The 22578-nt window shown below is 38.2% G+C and overlaps 1 protein-coding gene across 8 annotated transcripts; it reads right to left on the reverse strand.

Annotated features, from left to right (window-relative positions):
- Positions 1 to 12: 12 nt before the first annotated feature.
- DYDC1 (DPY30 domain containing 1) lies at positions 13 to 22482 on the reverse strand. 8 transcript variants are annotated; one of them, XM_054071389.1, is made up of 8 exons: positions 22372 to 22482; positions 19882 to 20034; positions 19662 to 19784; positions 19295 to 19396; positions 18258 to 18350; positions 16646 to 16704; positions 2385 to 2427; positions 13 to 431 (listed from the first exon to the last, which is right to left on the reverse strand). In XM_054071389.1, the coding sequence occupies exons 2-6, from the start codon at positions 20026 to 20028 to the stop codon at positions 16651 to 16653; spliced, it is 519 nt and encodes a 172-aa protein (XP_053927364.1). In that variant the 5' UTR covers positions 20029 to 20034; positions 22372 to 22482; the 3' UTR covers positions 13 to 431; positions 2385 to 2427; positions 16646 to 16650. The 8 variants fall into 8 exon arrangements, with proteins under 8 accessions (XP_053927364.1, XP_053927362.1, XP_053927361.1 ...); XM_054071387.1 differs by lacking the exons at positions 13 to 431; positions 2385 to 2427 and adding an exon at positions 13385 to 15781; XM_054071386.1 differs by lacking the exons at positions 13 to 431; positions 2385 to 2427 and adding an exon at positions 13394 to 16068.
- Positions 22483 to 22578: the final 96 nt, after the last annotated feature.

Genomic DNA, 22578 nt, shown 5'->3' on the forward strand with positions numbered 1-22578 from the left:
TGTGTTGTGGGATAGATAAAAAAAATAAATAAATAAATCAGTAAACGCGTGTCTTTCCTAGCAAGAGACTGGAAGAAGTTTGCTCTGCGTCATGTAACTGTATTTACTTTTATTTTTTTCATCTCTTGAAAAGTAGAATTCTCTCCTGAAATATTTTTTTTTCCATTTTCATTCATCCTTCGTGCACATTTGAGAGACGAAACATCTGATAAGATCCAGCACGACAAAGGCTTCTCATTTATGCAGATCTCTCTCTTCAGCCTTTGCTTTTCTTTCCCTCTGTCCTCTCTTCTATTAATTCAGAAACATTTTAATTCTCTTTTCATATTTCATAACCCTTAGAAATACAGTAACTGCCGTATTTGAGTATTCAGTGCTCAGTTCTGGAACCAAAAATTTCTTCTAGTCAGATGGCTCGTGTCTGAAATACACTGATGGTATGACAAGTATGAAGAGAGATGGCACATTTGTGTACACATGTCTTTAAGTCAGTATACAAAACACAAGTAAACAAACCCATGGGGCAGATTCAGAAAATGCCCAGCACTACTGCACCATTATCCAAAAGTGTAATTATTCTTAATCCATTTATAAAAAACATTCTAGTCCCAATCTCAGGCCAGATCTACCAAAATATATATTTCCCTTTTCTTCCATAAACACTGGATCACACCCTTGCAATCATTCCAAGTGTACCTGATACTTAGGTTGGAATGAGTAACATAGTGCTTGTTCTATAGCCCTTGCAATTTTGGTACAAATTAAATCCTTATAACCCTTCAGTCACCTAGCTCACTCCAAACCCTTCATCCAGTATTATTTTAAAAGATCACTTCGTACAGCCCCTTGGATTCAAATTTCTGAACTGCTACACGTTTATGTAAGAATACATTACAATTTTCCCTTTCCACCTGCATTCCTGAAAACAATAACCAATGCCTGTGAATGTTCACCAGTAATGTGCTTTAGCATTGGCCCCTCTAATTATCATCAACACGGAATCATTCATTTCAAAGACATTTTCTTGTCGTACAGAATGCATTTCAGAGAGTGGAAAGCACTAGTTGTACTTAAAAATGCAGAATTCACAAATCAGATACACGTTATGAGGCATAGCTTTCTTCGGAGTAAACTGTCATCACTCCACTGATAGATTCCACCCTAGCCTGAATAAATTACGCATTAACACCACCTAGAAAAACAGAATTTATAAATAAAATAAAAGACCAAAGAGTAACTAATTATATTAACCCTAGTTAATGGGTAACATTCAAAAAATTATATTAACTTGTAAAGTAACAGCAGTAATAAGCATTCATTCTTAAAGTCAAGTTTTTTTCCCTATGGAAGTACAGAAAGAGGTGATGGGAATGGATGAAATACCTCTTACAAAAACTCTTCTTGTACACCTAAAAGTTTTTATTCTAATTCTGCAAAGAATTCCCCAGCAAAAGCAGATAAGATTGTATGTTGTCAGCCTGAGTTCCATTCTCTCTTGCTTCTGGTTTTCCTTTTTGTTGGTTTTTAATGCCACTTGAGGACAGAAACTGAGACCTTTGGAGGGTCACTCTTCATTAAAATAGTCTCTCTGGGAACCATAATCTAGAAACACTGCATAGCTGCATTTCACATAACTTGTGTAAAACCTCATCTAAACTGCTTCCAGTTGTGGTTTTTACAATCAAAAGCAACACATGGCCATGAAGCATCTCAGCATGTTCTCTTCTAGGACATCTGTGACCAATTCTAAACCACTGTAGGGTTAGGCAAGATATTTAATTTGGCATCTCTTCCCAGACAATTTGACTTGCTAAATATTTGTATAAAGGTAAGATAGCGCTCTACTATCACATCTTTGGCATAGATCTTCTGCCTATGCAGAAAGAAAGGATGATAGTAAAATAAAGTTTGATATCAAAGTTTTTACCTATCTCATTTTATAGATAATGATTCATCAGTCAATGTAATAAGCTTCCAACTTTTCTGTTAACTTTATTCACATGGGATTGAGCCCTAAGAAAATTGGTTTCTCTGCAAATATCTTTATATTGTATATATTGCCCACCATTCTATTAAGTATCTTTTGACTATATTCTACGACCATCACTCAGACCTAATGGCAAAATCCTCTCAATTAGTATGACCGCTGTGCTCTAAAATGAAGCTAAAGATGTGCAAATCCACATAAAACTAATACAGTCCTTCTGTATTGCTCCAAGTGTTTATTCATATTGACTGTAATGTCAATCCTAACCACTGGAACAGCAATGTGAATCTATTAACTCTAAGAAAGCCTTCCTATTTGGCACCATCCCATGGTTTTGCTACTTTTACTCATAGCAGTTCTAAAAAATGACACCCCTTCTCATTCATAGACCACTTACCAGCTGTCAGAAGGCATGGCTTTACTGCAGCCTTGAGAAAGCCCTGAAAGTAATCAAGTGAACAAGATTTAACACTGAGAAAAGAATTTTATCAAAATGATTGTGGTTGAGGATGATGATTCTCTAGACAGATATGACCATTAAACTGCCTTGACCTGAGGCCTCTCATAACGTATTCCCCACCAGACTGTTTTACTTGCTCACCTTCTCCCTTCCTACCCTCATCTGCTTTTCTCCTCTACTCGCCTTCTCTCATTTCATCTTGCTGATATCTTTTTAGTTAAAACTTTTCCCTTTCCTCATTTTTTTTTCCCTTTTACGTGTCCCTACCTGTCTCTACTGATGTGCCATTTATGTTGTAAACTCCTGAGAGTGGAGTCTACATTGATGAATGATATCTGTAGAAATGAGAAAATTAGTTTGACATAATAGTTTACACTTCCAACTATCACAGCAGAAGGGCAAGGAAGAAAGCAGGTACCCCTAAGATCTGGTCATCCGCACTTGCTGCAGAAGAATCATGTTCTCACTGGAACCAGTAAAAGTTTAGATTCATTCATTGATACTGTTTCACCACCATGGTAACTATGTGACTTCTTTTGAGGGAGAGGGAAATCGCATCAAAAACTTTGAAGAAGGTCTAGGTGACTAGAATCAGCCATGGGAAATTCGTTGCTTAAGCTATTCAATTTGTCTGCCTCACCACAACTTTCAAATGCAAAGGATAAGGACTTGATTTGGAGAGAGCACACAATTCACAGTAACTTAAAACAGCAATTCTATTATCATTAAAGGATCAAAACACACTTGATTTTAACAACATACATAAATTCTCCATGAATACAAATAACACACAGGAAAGTGTTTTCCTAATTAGTTCTGTTTTGTTTTATTAACTTTATCATCAGATAAGACTTTATTTTACTAAGGTTAACTGTTTAACAGGCTAACAGTTTAAGTTTCTTACCTTGCTATTTTATTCTAACTTTACCAAATCATGCCAGGAATTTACACCTAATTTATGCCCGTGGAAACAAAGCAGTTTTTCAGGCATTTATGAAAACAACTTTAATACTAGTTTCATTTGCACTATTTACTAGGAATAGCTCATATAATACATATAAACTGTTTTCAATAAGTTACTGCAGTTAATCTTTTTTCCTATTGGAAATAAGCACTAAATTATTCAATTCTCATAGGGATGTCTTTGAGGGCTTTTGTGTGTGTTGGCAAAAAGACTTGGTTTAGTCTGTACATTTTGGTTTGTGGGAGGTGGATGTTTTGTTTTAGTGTTAAAGTTAACATAAAGAACATTGGCTTAGCTGGATTTCTTTCTTTCGCATGGTAAAGAATGGCAAGCCTGGTCAGAGCAGTGGAATTTGAACATCAAAAACTCAACACAGAACTCCCACTTGCTTCAAAAGTCTCCTCTCTGTTATTACCTGAAAATGAGGGTTCAAGGCCTTTCAGATGTAGAATTTCACTGGCCCATAACCATTCAGGGTAAAATAAATATCGTAGGGCAGAAAAAACAGTTGTGATTGTAAAAGGAAAGGAGGTAGTACATATTCTAAGATATGTGTTTATCACCCAGCATTTGTTCTTTTATACCATGTTACTCCTTCCCTGAGTATGGGACCTCGTGCAATCTCTGCATCTCCCATAAGCAATTCCGCTCTTCCACTCTTGAGTTTTCTTACACCTTTTTGAGTAAAAACCAATTCCACTCACAGCAAGTTCTTGGTGTGCGTTCTAGGTAACTTATTCCACTGTTACTTGAACTTCACTCTGCTGTATCTCCCATCAGCCACACCCGAAGAAGTCTTTCCAGGTTCTTCCATTACAAACATCAAAGACAGTAATTAATTTTGCTCCTCTCCCACATGTTGCTCACAGCCATGCCATGACATGACATGTGCCAGGGGTTTATAGATGAAGTAGCAAGCTTGACTGACTTCCTAGGAGATAATTGAAGGTACTTATAGGCGGCTAAATTCTGCACTCATTAAAGTCAGCTGGAATCTTGGTACTAATTTCACTAGGGGCATTATTTCCTGAAAACTGGAACACCAGGCAGAACTGAATAGAACTTAATTTTCTGTTTATTCACTTATTAAAACTCCTATCTGTTTGTCTCAACACCAAGATAATTCCTCAAGGCTCTTTAAACTAAACACCTATTTAAAAAAATAGGCATTTTTAACACCTTATAGATAGATACCTCAGTTTCCTGCATAATAACGATAAATTTAAAAAAAAAAAAATCTGTTTTCTAATCAATCCTAATAAATTAGCAGTGTAGTACCAGAAATGGTGGAAAAATAGCAGAATTAGTTAAAGTTTAAGGTTTCCCTTACACTGATTGGTTTTTATTGCTTCATTTAAAGAGCATTAAACCATACTGGTATATAATTAGTTCTGCCTTTAGTCTTTGGCAGATTTTCCTGCTTAATTTATAAGCTCTACAGAGCAATGTACAAGCATTTGTTTGTGTTATGTCCTTACCTGGAGCCCTACTGTGACAGGATCACAAATTCTCTGGGTCCTCCAAAAGTGATGAGGAGTAGATGAGAAAGAACAGAGCCCTATTCCATCTTCACCTCACATTGCAAAAAGTATTTTCAGTTTGCAAATCTAACAGTGCATAACCTACAGATTTAGCATTTTTGCTCATAGTCTCTTATGCTAAATTTAATAAATTAACCCATTCATCGTTAAAATTATGCCTTGGACAGGAATGGGAAAGTCTTCAATTACAAGTGGTCTCCCTTTCACCTTACAGAAAGGCATCTATCTGTTTCCTCTAGATATTTTTTCTAGTTGCTACGGTCAGTGGTTTGGCTGGGAAAAGGTTGTCATCTGACATGTCACAAAGCACAACCCTTAATTTCAGTTGTGAGGCTTGTGACCACACAGCAGATACACACACACACACACACAGATGATTTCTCCTTGCTGTTAGGGAACTGCAGCCATCTTCCAGCAGCTTGGGATCTGTAGGATCTTCTGCTTTCGTGTGCCTTGTGACACTATTAGTGTATATGTAAACCATTAGGATTTCCTCAGTGCTTTAGGAAACAGACTGATGCATTTAAACAGCCGTTACCTAAGAGGTTTTGCTGCAGTGTTTCATAGATGTTTAGAGTACAGGTGGCCTTTGGACTTTGAAACAAATATTGACTCTAGTACATGAAGTCAGATTTCAGGAACCTATCCGCAAGAACAGTTGTGGAATTCGTAAATTCTGGCTTCCTGACAAAGAACATTAGGTTAAATTCAGACACTTTTAACTTTTTCTAGGTATATAACGCCAGAAGAGACTTTTCTTTCATGCATTATAGAACAGTAATTACTTCTCTGAAACATTTAGTGATCAAAAACCTTCAGAAGTCTACTCTATATGCATACTGTATGTGAAACAATAACCAGTATTTGCAGATGTACATCTTCTATGCTCACAGTGAAAATATTTACATACTTGTACTGCTTGATACAGGCAAACATATCTACTTACACACACTATACTAATCTAGTAAATAATGCACAGCAGAATTTTACATTCATTTTGCATGACTGAAAATGACTGCACAATGCTGCTATCTCCAGAATCAGGCTGATAGGGCTATCTGGAGAAAAGGATACAACATACATCCAGCAATGTTTTTAGTCATGATTCCTATCCATGGGTTACTCACAGCCTTTTCAGAAACGCTCTCACCATCATTGCTACAGAGCTCAAACACTGGTGCACCAACAGCTGCAGGAAACTGCTGACTCTAATAATTAATCCGATTGGTCCCATCTTTCAGAAGTCCCCCAACCCAACCTTGTTGGTTCAGACAAGGGAAGGCTGCCATTCAAGTAGCAATATCACATACTTCACCTGGGCAAATATATTAGCAAACAGTAAACATCGTTATTTTTCATCTACGTCTGAAAGATTTCACTGCAACCAGTCATTTAGCAGTTCTAGATAACCAAGCCTGAAATAAGACACAGCCAAAAATATTCTTAGGTATCTAACAGGGGACATTAGATAACAGAGGATGGATATGTAGCATCAACCAGATGGACTAGACAAAAATGCTTACAGTCACCAGAACACACAAACAATTCTACAGATTGCCATTCACAGACGGAATGTGGAATGGAAAATTTCCATCTCACCAGCAGATCTCAGGTTTACGGACATTTTTTCCGGACTTGTAAATAGATAAATTTCAGTTGTTAAGGTAAGGCAAGTAAGAGTCCAACATCTTTTACAGCACGGTATTGACATCTTACACAGCATTCCAGAAATGCTGCCTTGCAGTGATTTTAATTACTTTTGAAACTTTCCATTCAGAGGAAATTCTGAGGAATGTCAGCAAAACCTGACAAGATGCGCAGTGCAGGATTTCACTCTGCCCCCATCCCACTATCTTTGTTTTACCTTTATTTTCTAAAAGTTACTAAAATTATGCTAAGAATTGATTCATAACCAACTAGCAAGAATAAGGGTAAGAGGTCTCTGCAAACATCTGTTTCATATGCATAAATGTAGATATATATTTGTCCACATACTTTTTCTATGGCATAAGGAATTTTTCTTATTACTTTCCCCACCTCTCAATAAGTCTTTTGACATCACAGGATATTAAAAGCACCTAATTGCAACAATATCTTGAAATGAGATAGATGGAGGTCCTTAGAATAATTAGGCTCTAAACTTCCAAGACAGGATTGTGGAGTTTGCTACATTTATTGGTATAAAGACTGTATATAGACTGGGCTAAACGGACAACTAAGTCAGGTTATCTATGCCATTGTTTTTCCAATAGAATGCTTATCATGAGAGTGAAATGCAAGTAACATCCTTTTAAAAAGGAATTTTTAAAAGTCACATGCAGGATTATTAAAGTTTAAAAATAGAAAGAAAAGAATCCTTGCAAAATTATTAGTAATAAAGATTTGTGGTTTCTTATTCCCCACGTTCTTTGTGATTGACAGCCTACTGCTGGAAAAGAGAGAACCACTAGAGAACGCTAAACCAACCTCACCACTTCTGCTAGAAGTTGATGTATAACAACTTTGGCTTTTCCATGAGGGCAATTTTTTACCTTTCTTCGAAACAGCATTCAGTCTAGCTAAGAACTAAAGCGGGACATGAGGTGTAATGGTCTCATTTTGGTCTTTAGCAACAAGAACGCTTTTAGCAAAGAGAAATGTCAAGACTAAGAACATCACACCTTACTCGTTGTACTGAAACATGCAAAAACTAACAAAAAACCCTGCTGAATATGATCTGGTGTCAGTGTTTGCAATGGGAATTACCACTATAAAAGTAAAAATTTGATCCGTAAGGATTAAGATCAATAATTTCTTCATTTCTGCAATGCAGAGTATCCAAGTTGTGCTCTTTATAAAAATCACAGCACTCCAGGGAATGAACCAGCAATGCTAGATCTTCTCAAGGAAGCAGACCCAGTTTTAGTCCTGCAAAGGGAAACTGAAGCCTGCAGCTTTGCGAGGCAGGGAAGAAGGACAGAACTATCAACTCTTCTCTTTACCATTCTAAACCCTACCATACCTGCATATATAGGGTACTCACAAGTAGTGGCTCATAGCTAAACATGTGCAAGAGCTACTTTTAGGGTGTACCTCTCTCTTCTTCCACTCCAATATTTTCTCATCCCCTGGTTCTTTTTCCCTCTTCCATGTTTTCCTATTAATGGATTTAAGAAGTGCCTTAATTTCCTAAATCCATACTAATCACTGATTCAGTTTCCTAGGCTGAGGACTGTTTCCTGGTTTTGCGGTTGCAGCTTATAGGGCTTCTGCTCCTGCTCCTCCCTTACGTTCACAATCCATGTTGATAATACTTAAACCCCAGTGTTGCCTTAGGCCTCAACAGTCAGCTAAGAAGTCAGTCAGAAAACAGAGCAGACCTGCCATAACCAAAACCTATCAACTATACCTATCACTCTTAAAAGTAATTGACTCATACATACTGGAAGGCATAGACAGTGCCTTTCACATAGAAGTGAAAGAATATATTTCCTGCTTTTGAAAATTAGTCCTGAAATTGGTATTCATCATAAACCAACTCCTCTTTTCTGCATCTTTAAAAATCTTGGCTAATGAGAAAATTAACGGTGAATCTACACTCCCCAACTGCTACCAGCGGCTTAGCATCCCAACAGCAGCAGAGGATGAAGCGTTTGAAAATTTGGGGAAATTAGTTATATTTTCTTACTTTTTCACCTCTGCAGTACCACATAATTCATCACCAGAATTCTGTAAGTCTTTAGACTTAGTCTTACTTAGTCTTTTGCAAGGCCAGCAAAGTTATTTTAATGTGTAATTATTTTTAAGACACATACAGATATTCCCAGACAGCTGGCACAACTGTTTTGCCAGGACTCAAGTGGCAACCCTGCTAGTAAGTTCAGTAAGCACAGACCTGATCTCCTCAGAAACTAAAATATTCACTACAGAGAGAAAACTGGAAAACAAAAATCATTTCCTGAATTTGAATTCAAATATTTGAACCTATTCAAAGCTGCAGGTTTTGTTTTTAAAGCATATATAACAATGATATACTGTAAGCAATGTAATTTTACTTTACTTGATACTAGGAATTTACGTATCCTAACAAACAAAGCAAAGTACAGAATAGTCAATAGATCTTTTATAAAGGTTAGATGGTCCTTTGATTTAAAAAAGTGTGAAATGGAACATTGGAGTATTGCTCCCACCTGCATGAGGTGATCACACATATTAGTGACAACTTTTCGTAGTCACAGAATAGTGAGACACTTGTAGCTGCTGGAGGGACATTTGAAGAAACTGCAGGAAAAAAAAAAAAAAGCAACCTGCTTTTACAGTACTCTACATAAAGAGTCAGGCCAACTATATAGAAACATATGGATCCGACTACATTCTCCTAATTTTTTGTGCCAAAGCTTTGGCAAATTCTAAGACAGATTCACACTTCATGTAATTGTGCTGAGTTTCCAAACGATAGCTTAGAAAAAGAAAAAAAAAAGCTGGAAAAGTCACATTAGGATAAGGGGAATATATATTTGAATTAACAGTAGCCTATGCCTGAACAGCAGTGGAAACATTTATCCTAAACATATTAATCATAGAATGGTTTGGGTTGGAAGGGGCCTTAAAGCCCACCCAGTTCCAATTCCCATGGGCAGGGACTCCTCCCACAGGATCAGGTTGCTCAAAGCCCCATCCAACCTGGCCTTGAACACCTCCAGGGACGGGGCAGCCACGACTCCTTGTGCTGGTGCCTCACCACCCTCATTGTGAAGAATTTCTTCCTAATGTCTAATCTAAATCTCCCCCCTTCCAAATTAAAGCCGTTGCCCCTCATTCTATCTCTAGAAGCCCTCATAAAATGTCCCTCCCCAGCTCTCCTGTAGCCCCCTTCAGATACTGGAAGGCTACTACAAGGTCTTCCTGGAGCCTTCTCTTCAACAGGCTGAACAGCCAAAACTCTTTCAGCCTGTCCTTATAGCAGAGGTGCTCCAGCCCTCTGAGCATCTTCATGGCCCTCTTCTGAACGTGTTCCAACAGTTTCATACCCTTATGTCAGAGACTCCAGAACTGGACACACTACTCCAGGTAGGGTCTCACAAGAGTGGAGTAGATGGGGAGAGAAGTAGAGGGGGGATATTAGGATATTAGCTTCTATAAAAACATGATTGATTGAGCTAAGACAATAAATAAAGTTTCAGGGGAATGACTGGTCATAGTTCTTGCTGAGAAACCAGTCTAAATAGTTTTAAAATACAAGCAGATACGATAATACTTAACTCAAGCCCAAGGGAGAAACAAAAACAGTGGTGCATTTTTTCTATAGGCTCCTCTTCGATATGCATGCCTACTGAAAAAATGTTGAAGAACAGCTGTCTCAGAACTTCACAGCAGCCTCAGCCCTAGAAATTTTCAGCTGTCAGTGCCTAAGGGTAACTTTTCAGTGCAGCTGGGTTTACAATGAAACAAACAACAGATCCTATTTTCAGGGTTACAATTATCAGCTAAATAAATAGCATTTTTTAAACTTATCTACTAAACACATCAGTGGCAAAACCGCAATTGCTTAAGATAATAATGAACCAAATACAGGTGTGTCTGCATGCAGCCAGTCATTTCTGGAAGAAAGTACTTTCAGGAGGTGGAGTAGAAATGCAGCAGAATGATTGGAGAAGCCCAACACACTCCCAGGAATGTGACTTGAAACTGAGCAAAGGGAAGCTGTGCTGCCCCTTTGCTGCACTGGGAATGATTTATTATCTGAACGTTCCTCTCTCCCACCCACCTTGCAGCAACTGATTTCTCTTTATTTCTGCGGTATCTTTCCCTACATGTAGTTTGAATCAACCAGTTCTCTGTTTTAATTCTAAGTATGTTAAGAGTTTTATAGACAGCAGATGGCTTCTCAGAGGTAGAACTCAGGCTCATGCTACTAAAGAGCTCAGTCCTCTTAGGATTTCAATCACAGCAATTTCAATGAGAACAAAATTGAGACCTTGGAAGATAACTTCCTTAATCGACAAAAAAAAAAAAATGCTTTGCTTCAATTTTTTTTTTTTTGAAACAAAACAATCAGCTCTATAATAGAGCTGAAAATATGATTCAGTTCATTAAGAAAAACAGACTAACCAAGATCAAGTTCAGACACACTTACTCCTCCTCCCTCAGAAAAAGCTGATTTCTTTATCTGGAATCTGCTAGACTATATCTAAATTATAGAGGAACCACTGAGCGAAATAATTTCTTTTGTCCAGAAAACAATTTGCTAAATACAAGCACCACCTTGTTCTTGCATCAGACTAAAATAATGTATTCTTCACACTTCCTTTTCCAAAATTATGGAAAAAAAAAATCATTTACAATAGCAACTTCTGTTGAAATCCATCAATGACTACATGCAGAGAGTAGCAAACTATCTTGGAGATTTTGTTAAAAGACTCCTAAACCTTCTAAACACTCGTCAGAGCGGGTAAGGTTATTCAGATAACTTCAGTACAATATTTCTAAAAATAAGTTTTTTCCTGAATCAAACCCAAGCTTCACATCATCATTTAAAGTATATTTTAAATCATGCAGATGCAAAATGATGAAGAGTTTTAATTTTTGGTGAAATAAGTAATTGTGCGTCAGTATAGAGACGCCAATACAGCCTTCGTAACAGATACCTTGAATAAGATCCACCAACGAGAAGCAAATGGCAACCTTTTCTGCTTACTACATGACTTGGCCATTCTTGTGTGCATTTACTTTTGGGCAATGATACAAACATGCTTGGTATTAATAATAAAATGGTTTAATCACTTTGGGTTTTTACCTCCTCAATTAACTCATGTCCATATAGTCAAAAGACTAACCTAAAGAAATGGCCATTGATTTTAGGTGCCCTACAACTGAAGATAAAGCAGAAGCACTTATTGTCTCCACACAAGCCCTAGTGAACATAGGTTTTTCATGACATAGCATCTTCTAGAGTAACTTATTTCAAATTAAAAATAGCAATATAGATGAGAAATAAGAATTGCTGTCATTGAAATCAAACACTGATTTGGATTTATGACAATGATTCTGTGAGATGCAGGTTAGCAGGTAAGACCCACAGCATCTTGCATCTGAGAGTTCTCAAATTCTGTGAATCAGTCTTCTGCTTCTTAAAAAGTTTGCTACACTGCGACAGCTTGATTAAATGGCACATTCCTCTACCTTGCCTTTCTTCCACAACTACTAGACCAATAATACCTACATAAATGTTTCTAATTGTATAGATGCTTCAATCATATGAATTTAAACAAATACATGAGTATAAAGCACAAAGACTGCACAAGGGTTTATAACAGCAATGCCAAAAATCAAACAAAAGTAAAAAAAAAAACCAAACCAAAACAAACTAAATATGCGCTGGTAAGGCACTTTAAAATGTAGCTCGGCCCTTGTCAGCAAATATCAGGTTTAGATCCTCTTTTCTAGCTGTAGTCAAAAAACACTTTTTTTTTTTTTAATCTCACATAAGTACAAGAAAAACTTCAGAGAAGTAAAGCAGTCAACAGGTGGCTTCAAGTGTAAGTAAACTATGTTAGAAAAATTCTGAGAAATTCAATTTTACATTTAATCCAGACTAATTCATCCATCTCTCATTACCATTAACAAATTACTGTATAGAGCTTTTGCTAACAAAAAGATAAACAAGTTCCTTTGGACTATGAAGGAAAATCATCGATCATAAGAAAGAGGATTGCAAACTTAATAAACCTATTCCGCTAAAACATTAAAACTTGCTTGCTGCAACATGTATTTCCCCTTGTAGGAGGAAAGTTTCTCACATCACAGAGCTGAGTTTCCATCTTTGTGAGCAGACTGATAGTTAATCTGATTCTTTTTGACCTATTCTGGGCTTCATATCTGCTTTCACTCTTATCCTTCAGTATTGCTGGAATGAGAACAGCTGTGAATGGGCACGTTACTATCAGCACATTCTCTGGAGGATCTGTATGTGGGGTCTGGTAACAGCCTAAACGAGGCAGCTCCTATTCCAAAGGAAGGAAAAAATGACAATTACATAAATCTTCTGTCAGTATTTAGCATCTTATTTTCACCAGCATTTTCCATCATCTGTCTCTGAATTCCTTCTTCTTCATTCCACAAAACTGTATTCAAAGGGAATGTAAGCTGTAGTTGAAGTTACATCAGGCAATTGTCTTTTTTTTTATTTTTTTTGTCAATATACAACTTTAGATTTTATGCAGAGGTTAAACTGTATCAACACTTCTGAAAACACACCACATGTAGTAACAACAAGATAGAATCTCCTCCTCTCTTCTCTTCCTGTTCCAGGCTCTGGCTTGCTATACTCCGAAGGAGATTAAAGTTCAGAAGGAGAAGGCAAAGATGATTTTAATTTGCCTGAATTCCCCTCCAGGCTTAGACACACAAGCAGAAGTCACCTTTGTTGTGAACTACATTTCCAAGTTACCTATAGGCCACTTTGCACCTTAAGAAAGCACTGAGCCAAGAAATGTTTACCCTCTTAGACAACATAAGAATGCCTATAAAACCGTAAAAGGTGATCAGTGCACCAGGTCTACACACAGCAAATCCTGAAAAAAATGGGAATTTCTACAAATAACAGTTGAGCAACATGTCTTCTGTACATAACATAACAGCAAAGGAATAAGAAAACTGGAATCTACCATTTTATTTTAACCCTTGCCAAGCAAGTTTCTGACAAAAGTTTTCATCCAGAAATTCAATTCCTGTCTAGAGAGAGAGAGAATGAGGAATGCAACTGCAGGATCACAAATAAAAGGCACAGTTCAAAATAAGCTGAAGCAAAATGACAAAGAAAAGCTGTAGTTTTCATGGGTTGTAACTGATGGAGCCACCAGTTTGTTTATTTAGGATGCACTCTAGTGGACACACATGTAACAAAGAAAGATGCAAATGTTATGAAAACATAAAAAAAGAAATCCACGTGTCCTAAGTACTTAAAATTATTTACTAGTATGTTTTAAAATACTACCTTATAACTTGAACGTATTTCCTAATTAAATATGAAGCCAGTTTTAAGGCTGAAATTTTCATAGTTGACATGACTGGACATAAAATGTAAACGGACACAAGTTACCAGTTTTTAAGAATTTTAATCTAAATAACAGGATTGGGTTATACACACTGGCTCAAAAGAGAAACCGTCATCCATTGATCCAGTTACTCCACCCCTTTGAGACCGACACAAGAAATTGCTATGCAAACAGTGTTTATAGGCGTAATTAGAACCATAGTATCTTTAAATGCAGCCTTAAAATGATACTATTTTAACTGTTACTAATAAATATAATCATAAACTGTCCTTACTGGAATATCAACCATAACAATATATTTGTCCCATAGAAAAGATTTTTGACTCATAGAAATTGCAAATCTATACCAATGCAGAACACGTGTTGACAGCAAAGTCTGACTACCTGATCACAAAAGTAGCTCCATTTTTCAGTGGAACAAAGTTACTCAAACATTCCTAAGTATTTATACCTGGAAAGAGACATTTTTCTCTTTTGATTTTAAGGATATTCATGTAAGAGAAGCCAATTAAGAGTGTCCAAAAAGAAAAAAGGCAATACAGAGGGCAACAGGATTTTTCTAATGAACGTACTATATTATTTTAAGGGAAAAATAATATATTAGTATACTAGAAATCAACAGCGCTTACCTTTTTAAAAACTGATAGGGTTATACTTAGTACGAGTTCCATGAACAGAACAAGTTATTTAGAGTAGAAAACTATTTTTTACACGATGGACCTTCACTTATTGGGTCTCTAGATATTTTTAACAGGTTGGCAAAGATAGCAAAACCCTTAAAGCAAGCTATAAATATAAACAAATTAAAGTGAAATTATCCCAAAAATCTCCTTCATCCCAAAACTGAAGAACGCAGTGAATGCATTAACCATGCACTGAATTTGTAATGAAGAGCAATTTCATTATACAAAATCAATGATAACTTAATGTTGAATGTCCAACTAATCTGTACTATCAAGAGACACCAAGATGCAAAGACATCTTTTAGCCAAGAAGCCTAAGGTTTCTTAATGCTGCTGTCTTTTCGATTTATAATGAAGAGACACAGAACATTCTTCACAACCTGTACCAAAATATCCGTGCTTATGGAATTTTTTTCTTCTAAAAACTAATGTAATCTTTAAGGATTATAAAACTTATTTTTATAAACAAATATAGATAAAGCTAAACATTTTTAAAAATTTTTTTAGAAGTGAAGCTTTGAGAATAATGGTATTTAATAAAGACAACAAAGATGTAAGTTTATTGACTTGCAAATTCAAGAAAAATGCAGAAGACATTATTTTAAGCCTTGATAAATCAAAACTGATGTGCAGACACTCACAGGTCATCTAAAATCACACAATAACCAGAAATTATAAAGCCTAGAGGCAACACATACCGTTACAAAAAATACATCATGACTTCTAAGATAGACAAGATCTTCTAGTACATCAGTCTACTGAGTCACATAGAGCTCAAATTACCTCTTCCAGGTAAACTGGACAAACGTCTGATTTGATTTTTGCATCTAGTTCAACATGCAGAACTCTCTCTCCATCTTCTAATCTGCAAAGCATTCCCTCTTTCTATTAGAAACCATTCAAATTCTCAGAAAATCCTTTTTCAATCATCTTTTATTCTTTAATATTGATTCAAATTATCATATTGTAGCTTCTACTCCAAAATAACCTTGACAAATTAATTACACCTACGTCGCAGTTACGCTTCAAGAATCAATGGGCAATAAGTAGAATATATATTTACTGCTTTCACTGCAACTGCAGTTTTCTTCTTCAGAGTCAGCCATGATAGCTGCAGTGGTTTAAAAACAAAAAAGAAGCATCACACGCCAGAATTAAGCAAAACCAATTCTCCATTCAGCTAAGTCTCTTCTAAGTAACTACATTTTGTGAAAGTCAACACGTTTTCCAGACAGCACCTGTCTCTAGAAGTGATAATGCTTAATATTTATAGTTATCACCAAAATAAGAGGGCATTGGTATGCAGAAAGGCCATTATTTATACTTATTCCTACAGAAACCAGGGCCATCCTCAAGCTGGTGGAATGCCGTAAGTCAAAGGGTGAAAAAGGGTCGCACCTGCAGGTAGGAGCGGACAGGACAGGTGACTCAAACATACTAGAGTATTCAATCCTATATACGTCATACTTGTTAGAAAGCTTAGGGGATTGCAAGGGTCAAGCCCTCTTCATCAACAGCCAATGTCCTGTGAGGATTTTGTCTGTCCATTCGATCTGATCCTGATCTGTGTGTTCCTGAATCCATTTTCTAGACCCAGTTCCTGACCCAGCTCTCGTCTGCCACTAAGCGTAGCCTGAGACTTTGCCCATGCCTACCCTGGAGCATGAGTGGTGATATCGTCATGGGGGAGCTCCATTTTGTATATATTTTTATTATTTTCCTATTAATAGTATTTTCCTTTTATCACTATTGTTTCATTAAAGCTTTTAGTTTTAGCTTCCAACTCACAAGTCTCTCTCTCGTTTTCCTTTTCCCTTTCCCTTCTCCCCGGGGCTGAGGAACAACGAAATCTGATCCATCTTTACCTGCCAACCAGGGGTTGGGGCTAAATTGGGACACAGTTCTATATACAAAAGACACAAACCAAGATATTACACTTCTGGATCACCAAGTAACAGGTAGAAAATATATTTACTGCTTTCAGATCTGTTGGGAACTTTCTTGTTCTGCTTCTGCTGTGTGATGTGTTACCATCTAAAAAAATCAAACCAAGAAATTCTATCAGTTGCCAGCATTAACTGAACTTTCAAAAAAGTAAAAAAGGAGGAAAAAAGTAAAAGAAAAAAACCCATATGATAGGCAAGTCTGTATTCATCAATATAATTATATATTCTTCCACCCAATTAAATCAATGAAGTTTACTGATGGAGTCTCCTAATAAAATTCAGCCAGTGTGGATGAAGTCTTATGATTCTGAGAGCAGTAGAGTTTCAGTAGCACGAGTCTATCATTTTCATTTGATCAATCTGTTCTTAGTTTGTAGTTTAATTCAACAAACTTAACTATAAAAACTGAAATAATATCACCATAGGCCATTGTAATCCAAATCAAAACAACTTTAGTCATGAAATGCTGCCAGATGGCATCTGTAAGAAGAGGCAGGTAAGCTGACTACTCATTTTCATTTCTGATTTTGCCATTCACTTATTTAAGAACAAATAAAATATGCCTGAAGCCTTACGATTACTTTTTAATATGTAACTATCAACAAATTATAAAAATTGGGGCTATATGAGATCTTGAGAACTCATTCGATTTACCTCAGTAAAAAAAAAAAAAACCCGCTATGAAAACCTGACCCTAAGAATAGTCATAAGTATGTTCATAAATATATGTAGAGAACATTTATAAGCCAAGCACTTATTAAAGTAACCATAAAGCACATTAATATCACAAACTAAATTATGAGCTGGAATTAAGCTACTGATATCAGAAATTAAACAAGAAAATTATGAAGGAAAAAGGCTTCTGATAATAATACACTAAAACTAGTACATCAAAGTTGCAAGCCACAACACTTGGAACACTCTAACTCTAAGAAGTCCAACAGAGATCAACACTGTTATGACCAATGAATACTCATAAAGGAAACAAATCAGCTGGGCATAGAAGGTGCCTGAGGATCAAAAGATGGAGCCATATCTGTGGTATGGAAAGCATTATGTTCAAGTTGGTGCAGGGCTCAACCTGATCTGCAGCAGCTTTGGCAAATACTGTTTCCTTAGCATCTGAAGTTATATGTTAAATGTTTGTTTGGGCATCTCTGCACAAGATTGCATCCTGCTGCATCAAAAATAGACTTCACACTAACCAGAAAAAAATAAATAACTTCAATCATTTAAAAGTGAATCGTCTTTTGTGAATTGGTACGTGTTGTATATGATTATCTGTTCACATAGCAAAGGAAGGCCACCTCCTCTCTGAGAATATTCACACTTTCATTTGTAACATATCTGAATACAAAAGGTTTTTTAAATATTGAGGATTTAGTCAGCCAACACCACAGAGTCTTTTAGAAAGGCTTAACTTCTACCAGAGAAAAGACTATGGGAAGTTTGGAGGTTATGTCCAAAATACCATCCTGTAAAACCACAGAAGAGAATCAGCATAGTCTTAAGTGTAACAGTTTTAAGCTTTGGTATGTCAGCACAGAAAAGCAAATCTGTAACAATTAAACATTTGTTTAATTTGTAATTAAACAAATTTAACAAACATTTGTAATCTTCCTGTTCTTTCTAAACACTTACCTCAGTCAGTCCATTATCATCCTGCTCCTCAACTCTGGTCAAAGTAGGTGTTTCAGGCCTATCTGCAAGTTCAGCTGTTGTCTCTTCATTTTCCTGTGGTAATGACAACTAGTTTTCAGTTAAAAGTATTTCATGTCATGAATACTAACCTATAGAGAATATTTCAGATGAGTTAAAATGACATTATGCATTAATATAAAGAGAATACTTTAGATGTGTACCTTAGATGTCTTAGTATGTGAATACGGTCTTTGTATGCTTGTTAAGACTATTTTTATCAATGTTTTTAAAATAGCAGGAATTTTGGTTTAGATTTTTATTTATTAATTTTTCTTATTACTTTCACACTGCCATCTGTCTAGAATTATGTTCTGTCAGGATTTTAAGAGCGCTCTAGAAACACACATATATATATATATATATCTAAAATATTACGTGCTCCAGGTAGATTTAAGAGATATTCACATTTAAAAGCTTTATTGAAGTAAACATGCCAATTACCAGTGCATGTTTTTACTGAAATAGCATCAAAAGAACATACATTTACAGGGATATCTGTAAATACTTTTCTGTTAGTATAAACTCCTGTGGACCAGGAGGATCTCTGAATCCAAAGGCATCCCAATTCCAAACCAAAGTTCTTTTTCCTAGTACAGCAAATGGACTTTGAGCTGACACAATGCAAAATGTTACTGCTTAGACACTTAAATTAGAAATTCTTAAGTTATAATACTTTCTCATAAATATCATCAAGGAATGTGAAAACATCAACTAAGCTGACTTTACGCTAAATTTTGCAATGAATTTACACTCTATTCTGAATATAAACTAAATAAACCTACTAGAACAGACCAAAACTTGAGTATAAAACCCAGACTGGGAACAAGGTGTTAAGACGTTCTTGCCCCATTTTTAGTTATTTTTTTTTAAATTATGTGTTAGTTCAATACCTGCCGGCTTCTGCCTTGTGTTGCGTATTTAATGCTTGCATCTGGGAAAGACAGCTGATTAACAGTATTTTCAAAGCACTGACTAACCTCTTGATCGTTCTGCTGCAACAGCATTTTAACTTCTTCATTTTTCTGTTCTGGCTCCTCACGTACTTTTCCCAGCTCCTCACGTTCTTCTTCCAACTGACGCTGCAGTCAGTTTAAGAAAAGACAGATTAGAAGAAAAAACACCCCACGTTCATCTTCCTCACTCCACTGCTTAAAATACATTTCACAACTGGAATCTTAAATAAAAAAGGAAGCACAAAACATAACTGCTATGTTAATAATGTAATGCCCTTTCAGTATCATTTGACTCAATATTCTCATAGCTTTTAGACTCACAGTATAGAGAGCTACAAGATGCCACAACATCATATACTTATCACATAACCATTGTTTAAATATTATTAACCTGACGTTGTTCTTCAAGTTTCTGCTGGATCATTAGCTCTTCTTCTTTCATTTTTCTTAACATTTCCAGTTCTATCAGGGCTGCCTCACGTTCTCGTTCCAGCTCAATCCTCTCCAACACTCTCTATTTCAGAGGTAACACAGAATCAATTAAAGACTAAAAGAGAGATTAAATAGTATCAATTAAATTGTCATGATTTTTTTGCCCAAGATAGACCCACCTTTTTTTCTTCATCCAAATTTCTTCTGTAATTGTAAATCCAATGTGCTAGATACTCTATTGGATCTGCTGGCCGATGCTCTACAACCTCTGCCAGTCCCTTTTTCAGGCAAGTTCCCAGGCATCTCTTCAGATATTGAGACTCCATTCACACCTACTAACAACAGACAGACATCAGCCACCAATATCAGAATCAGATTAGAGTTTTTAAGAATCATTGCCTCAGGCACCAAATAATCTTTTTATTAACCTGGCAATTAAGAGAAGGAAGTGATTTAAACTTAATATTGGTTTAGTTTTTAAAAGCTCCAGTGATAGATCAGCTATATCAAGCACTGCAGAAAAAAATTGTTCAAAACCCCCCTTACTGTTTGGGCACTTATAATTCAGAAACTTTTTATTTAACCAATTAAGAAAATTAACTACTATCACCTTCACAATCATTCCCTTCTGAGCTGACACACAGCTGCAAACAATCCTGCTAACATTCAAAACAATTCTGCAGCTCTCTGAAAGGGTGTTGAGTATCTCTGTTGATTTTGCTTTCACATCTTCTACTGACAAAAAAAAGGGTTTGTTTGAACACTGACTGGATCTTTGGGAAGAGATAGAAATTGCAGGGAGCCAGATCTGGCAGGTAGGGTGGGGATGTTCTTAGCTAAAAGCTGCTTCAAAAAGACCTGTGGGCTGGTGCATTGTCTTGATATGAACTCACTGTTCACTCCTGCACATTGACAGTCTCTAAGGGTAAGAAAATGAATGTATTTGAACATGTGTCTACTCACACTGAGTGAAGCGATTGAGTCGAGCTTCACCTCTATTTGAAAAGCTAGAACATGTTCTGTAACATCTCTCTGTCATAAAACAGTTTGGATTGGAAGGCACCTTAAAGACCACCCAGTTCCAACCTCTCTGCCATGCGCAGGGACACCTTCCACTGGATCAGGTTGCTCAAAGGCCCATCCAACCTGGCCTTGAACACCTCCAGAGATGGGGCAGCCACCACTTCTCTGGGCAGCCTGGGCCAGTGGTTACAATGCCCATAGGAAAACATTTCTTCTAGTATCTAAACTAAATTTTCCATCGTGCTATCCCCACACTCCCTGATAAAAAGCCCCTCCGCAGCTTTCCTGTAGCCCCTTTCAGTACTGGAAGCTGCTCGAAGGTCTCCACAGAGCCTTCTCTTCTCCAGGCTGAACAACCCCAACTCTCTCAAAATTTTTTCTCTCTGAAAATTTTCGTGGTCTCCTCTGGACAGACCCATGTCCTCCCTGTGCTGAGGACTCCAGAGCTGGATGCAGGGCTCCAGGTGGGGTCTCAGGAGAGCGGAGCAGAGAGGCAGAATCCCCTCCCTGACCCTGCTGGTCACAGTTCTGCAGCCCAGGATACGGTTGGCTTTCTGGGCTTCGAGGGCACACTGTCTGCCCCCTCCCTCTCCTGGTTCTCAAGCTACAGGGTCAAGCTTGCTTTTTCTGTCAGACCTCCTATCCTGCTAATTCCGACTAGCGCCATAGCAAAACAAAAAAACCCTTATTCCGACCGTTTTCCTCCGGACGCTCCCGCCGGGCCCCTCTTCAGCATGGGCCGAGCCTTCCCCCCAGCCCTCGGGTCTCAGCACCGCCGCCGTGATGGCCACGCCCGTGACGCGCTGCGTCGCTGAGCAACGCGGGGAGGCGCGCGATTGGAGGAAGGGCGGGTGGGCGGGGCCGCCACGAGCGCCCCCTGGTGGATGGCGACACTGTCCGCCGGAAGACCGGGCTCCACATCCCACAGCGGTTTGGGTTGGGAGAGACCTCAGACCCCACTCAGTTCCACCTCCTGCCATGGGCAGGGACACCTCCCACTGGATCGGGTTGCTCCAAGCCCCATCCAACCTGGCCTTGAACACCTCCAGGGATGGGACAGCCACAGCTTCTCTGGGCCACCTGTGCCAGTGCCTCCCCACCCTCAATCTGAAGAATTTCCTCCTAATGTCTAATCCACAAAGGTCACCGAGTTTAACCGCACCTGTCCAGTACTAAACCATAGCCTCGAGCACCTCATCCACCTGTCTTTTAAACACTTCCAGGAATGATGACTCAACTACTTCCATGCGCAGCTGTTCCAGTGGCTGTGAACTCTTTCCATGATTTTTTCCCTAATACCCAATCTAAACCTCCCCTGAAGCAACTTGAGGCCGTTTCCTCTTGTTTTATCACTCGATGCTTGGGAGAAAAGACCAGCCCTCACCTCGCTACAACCTCCTTCTAGCAGCTGTAGAGAGCACTGAGGTCTCCCCACGGGCCCAGCAACCACTACAGACTCCCCCACATCTTCGGCAACTGGTACCAGTACTGGCACCCCTCTTCAGCCCCTGCAACCGGTACCGGTACCGCCGCGCCCTGGCACCTGCAACCGGTTCCGGCACCCGCTCTCGGCTCCTGCAACCGATATTGGCGCCTCCGTTGGCTCCTGCAACTGGTACCTCTCCCACATCCCCTGCAACCAGTACCTGCTGCCCCCAAGTCTCCTGCAACCGGTACCGGGTCCCCCACGTCCCCTGCAACCCATACAGGTAGCAGCATTCCCCCGCCTCCCCTCGGTCACACGCACGGCCCCATGGCCCCGCCCCACGCAGGCCCCATGACCCCGCCCCACGCACGCTCCCTGACCCCGCCCCACGCACACCCTCGGTCCCGCCCCACGCACGCCTCGCGCA

This window comes from Cuculus canorus, chromosome 7 (assembly GCF_017976375.1).
Source record: "Cuculus canorus isolate bCucCan1 chromosome 7, bCucCan1.pri, whole genome shotgun sequence".
NCBI lineage: Eukaryota > Metazoa > Chordata > Aves > Cuculiformes > Cuculidae > Cuculus > Cuculus canorus.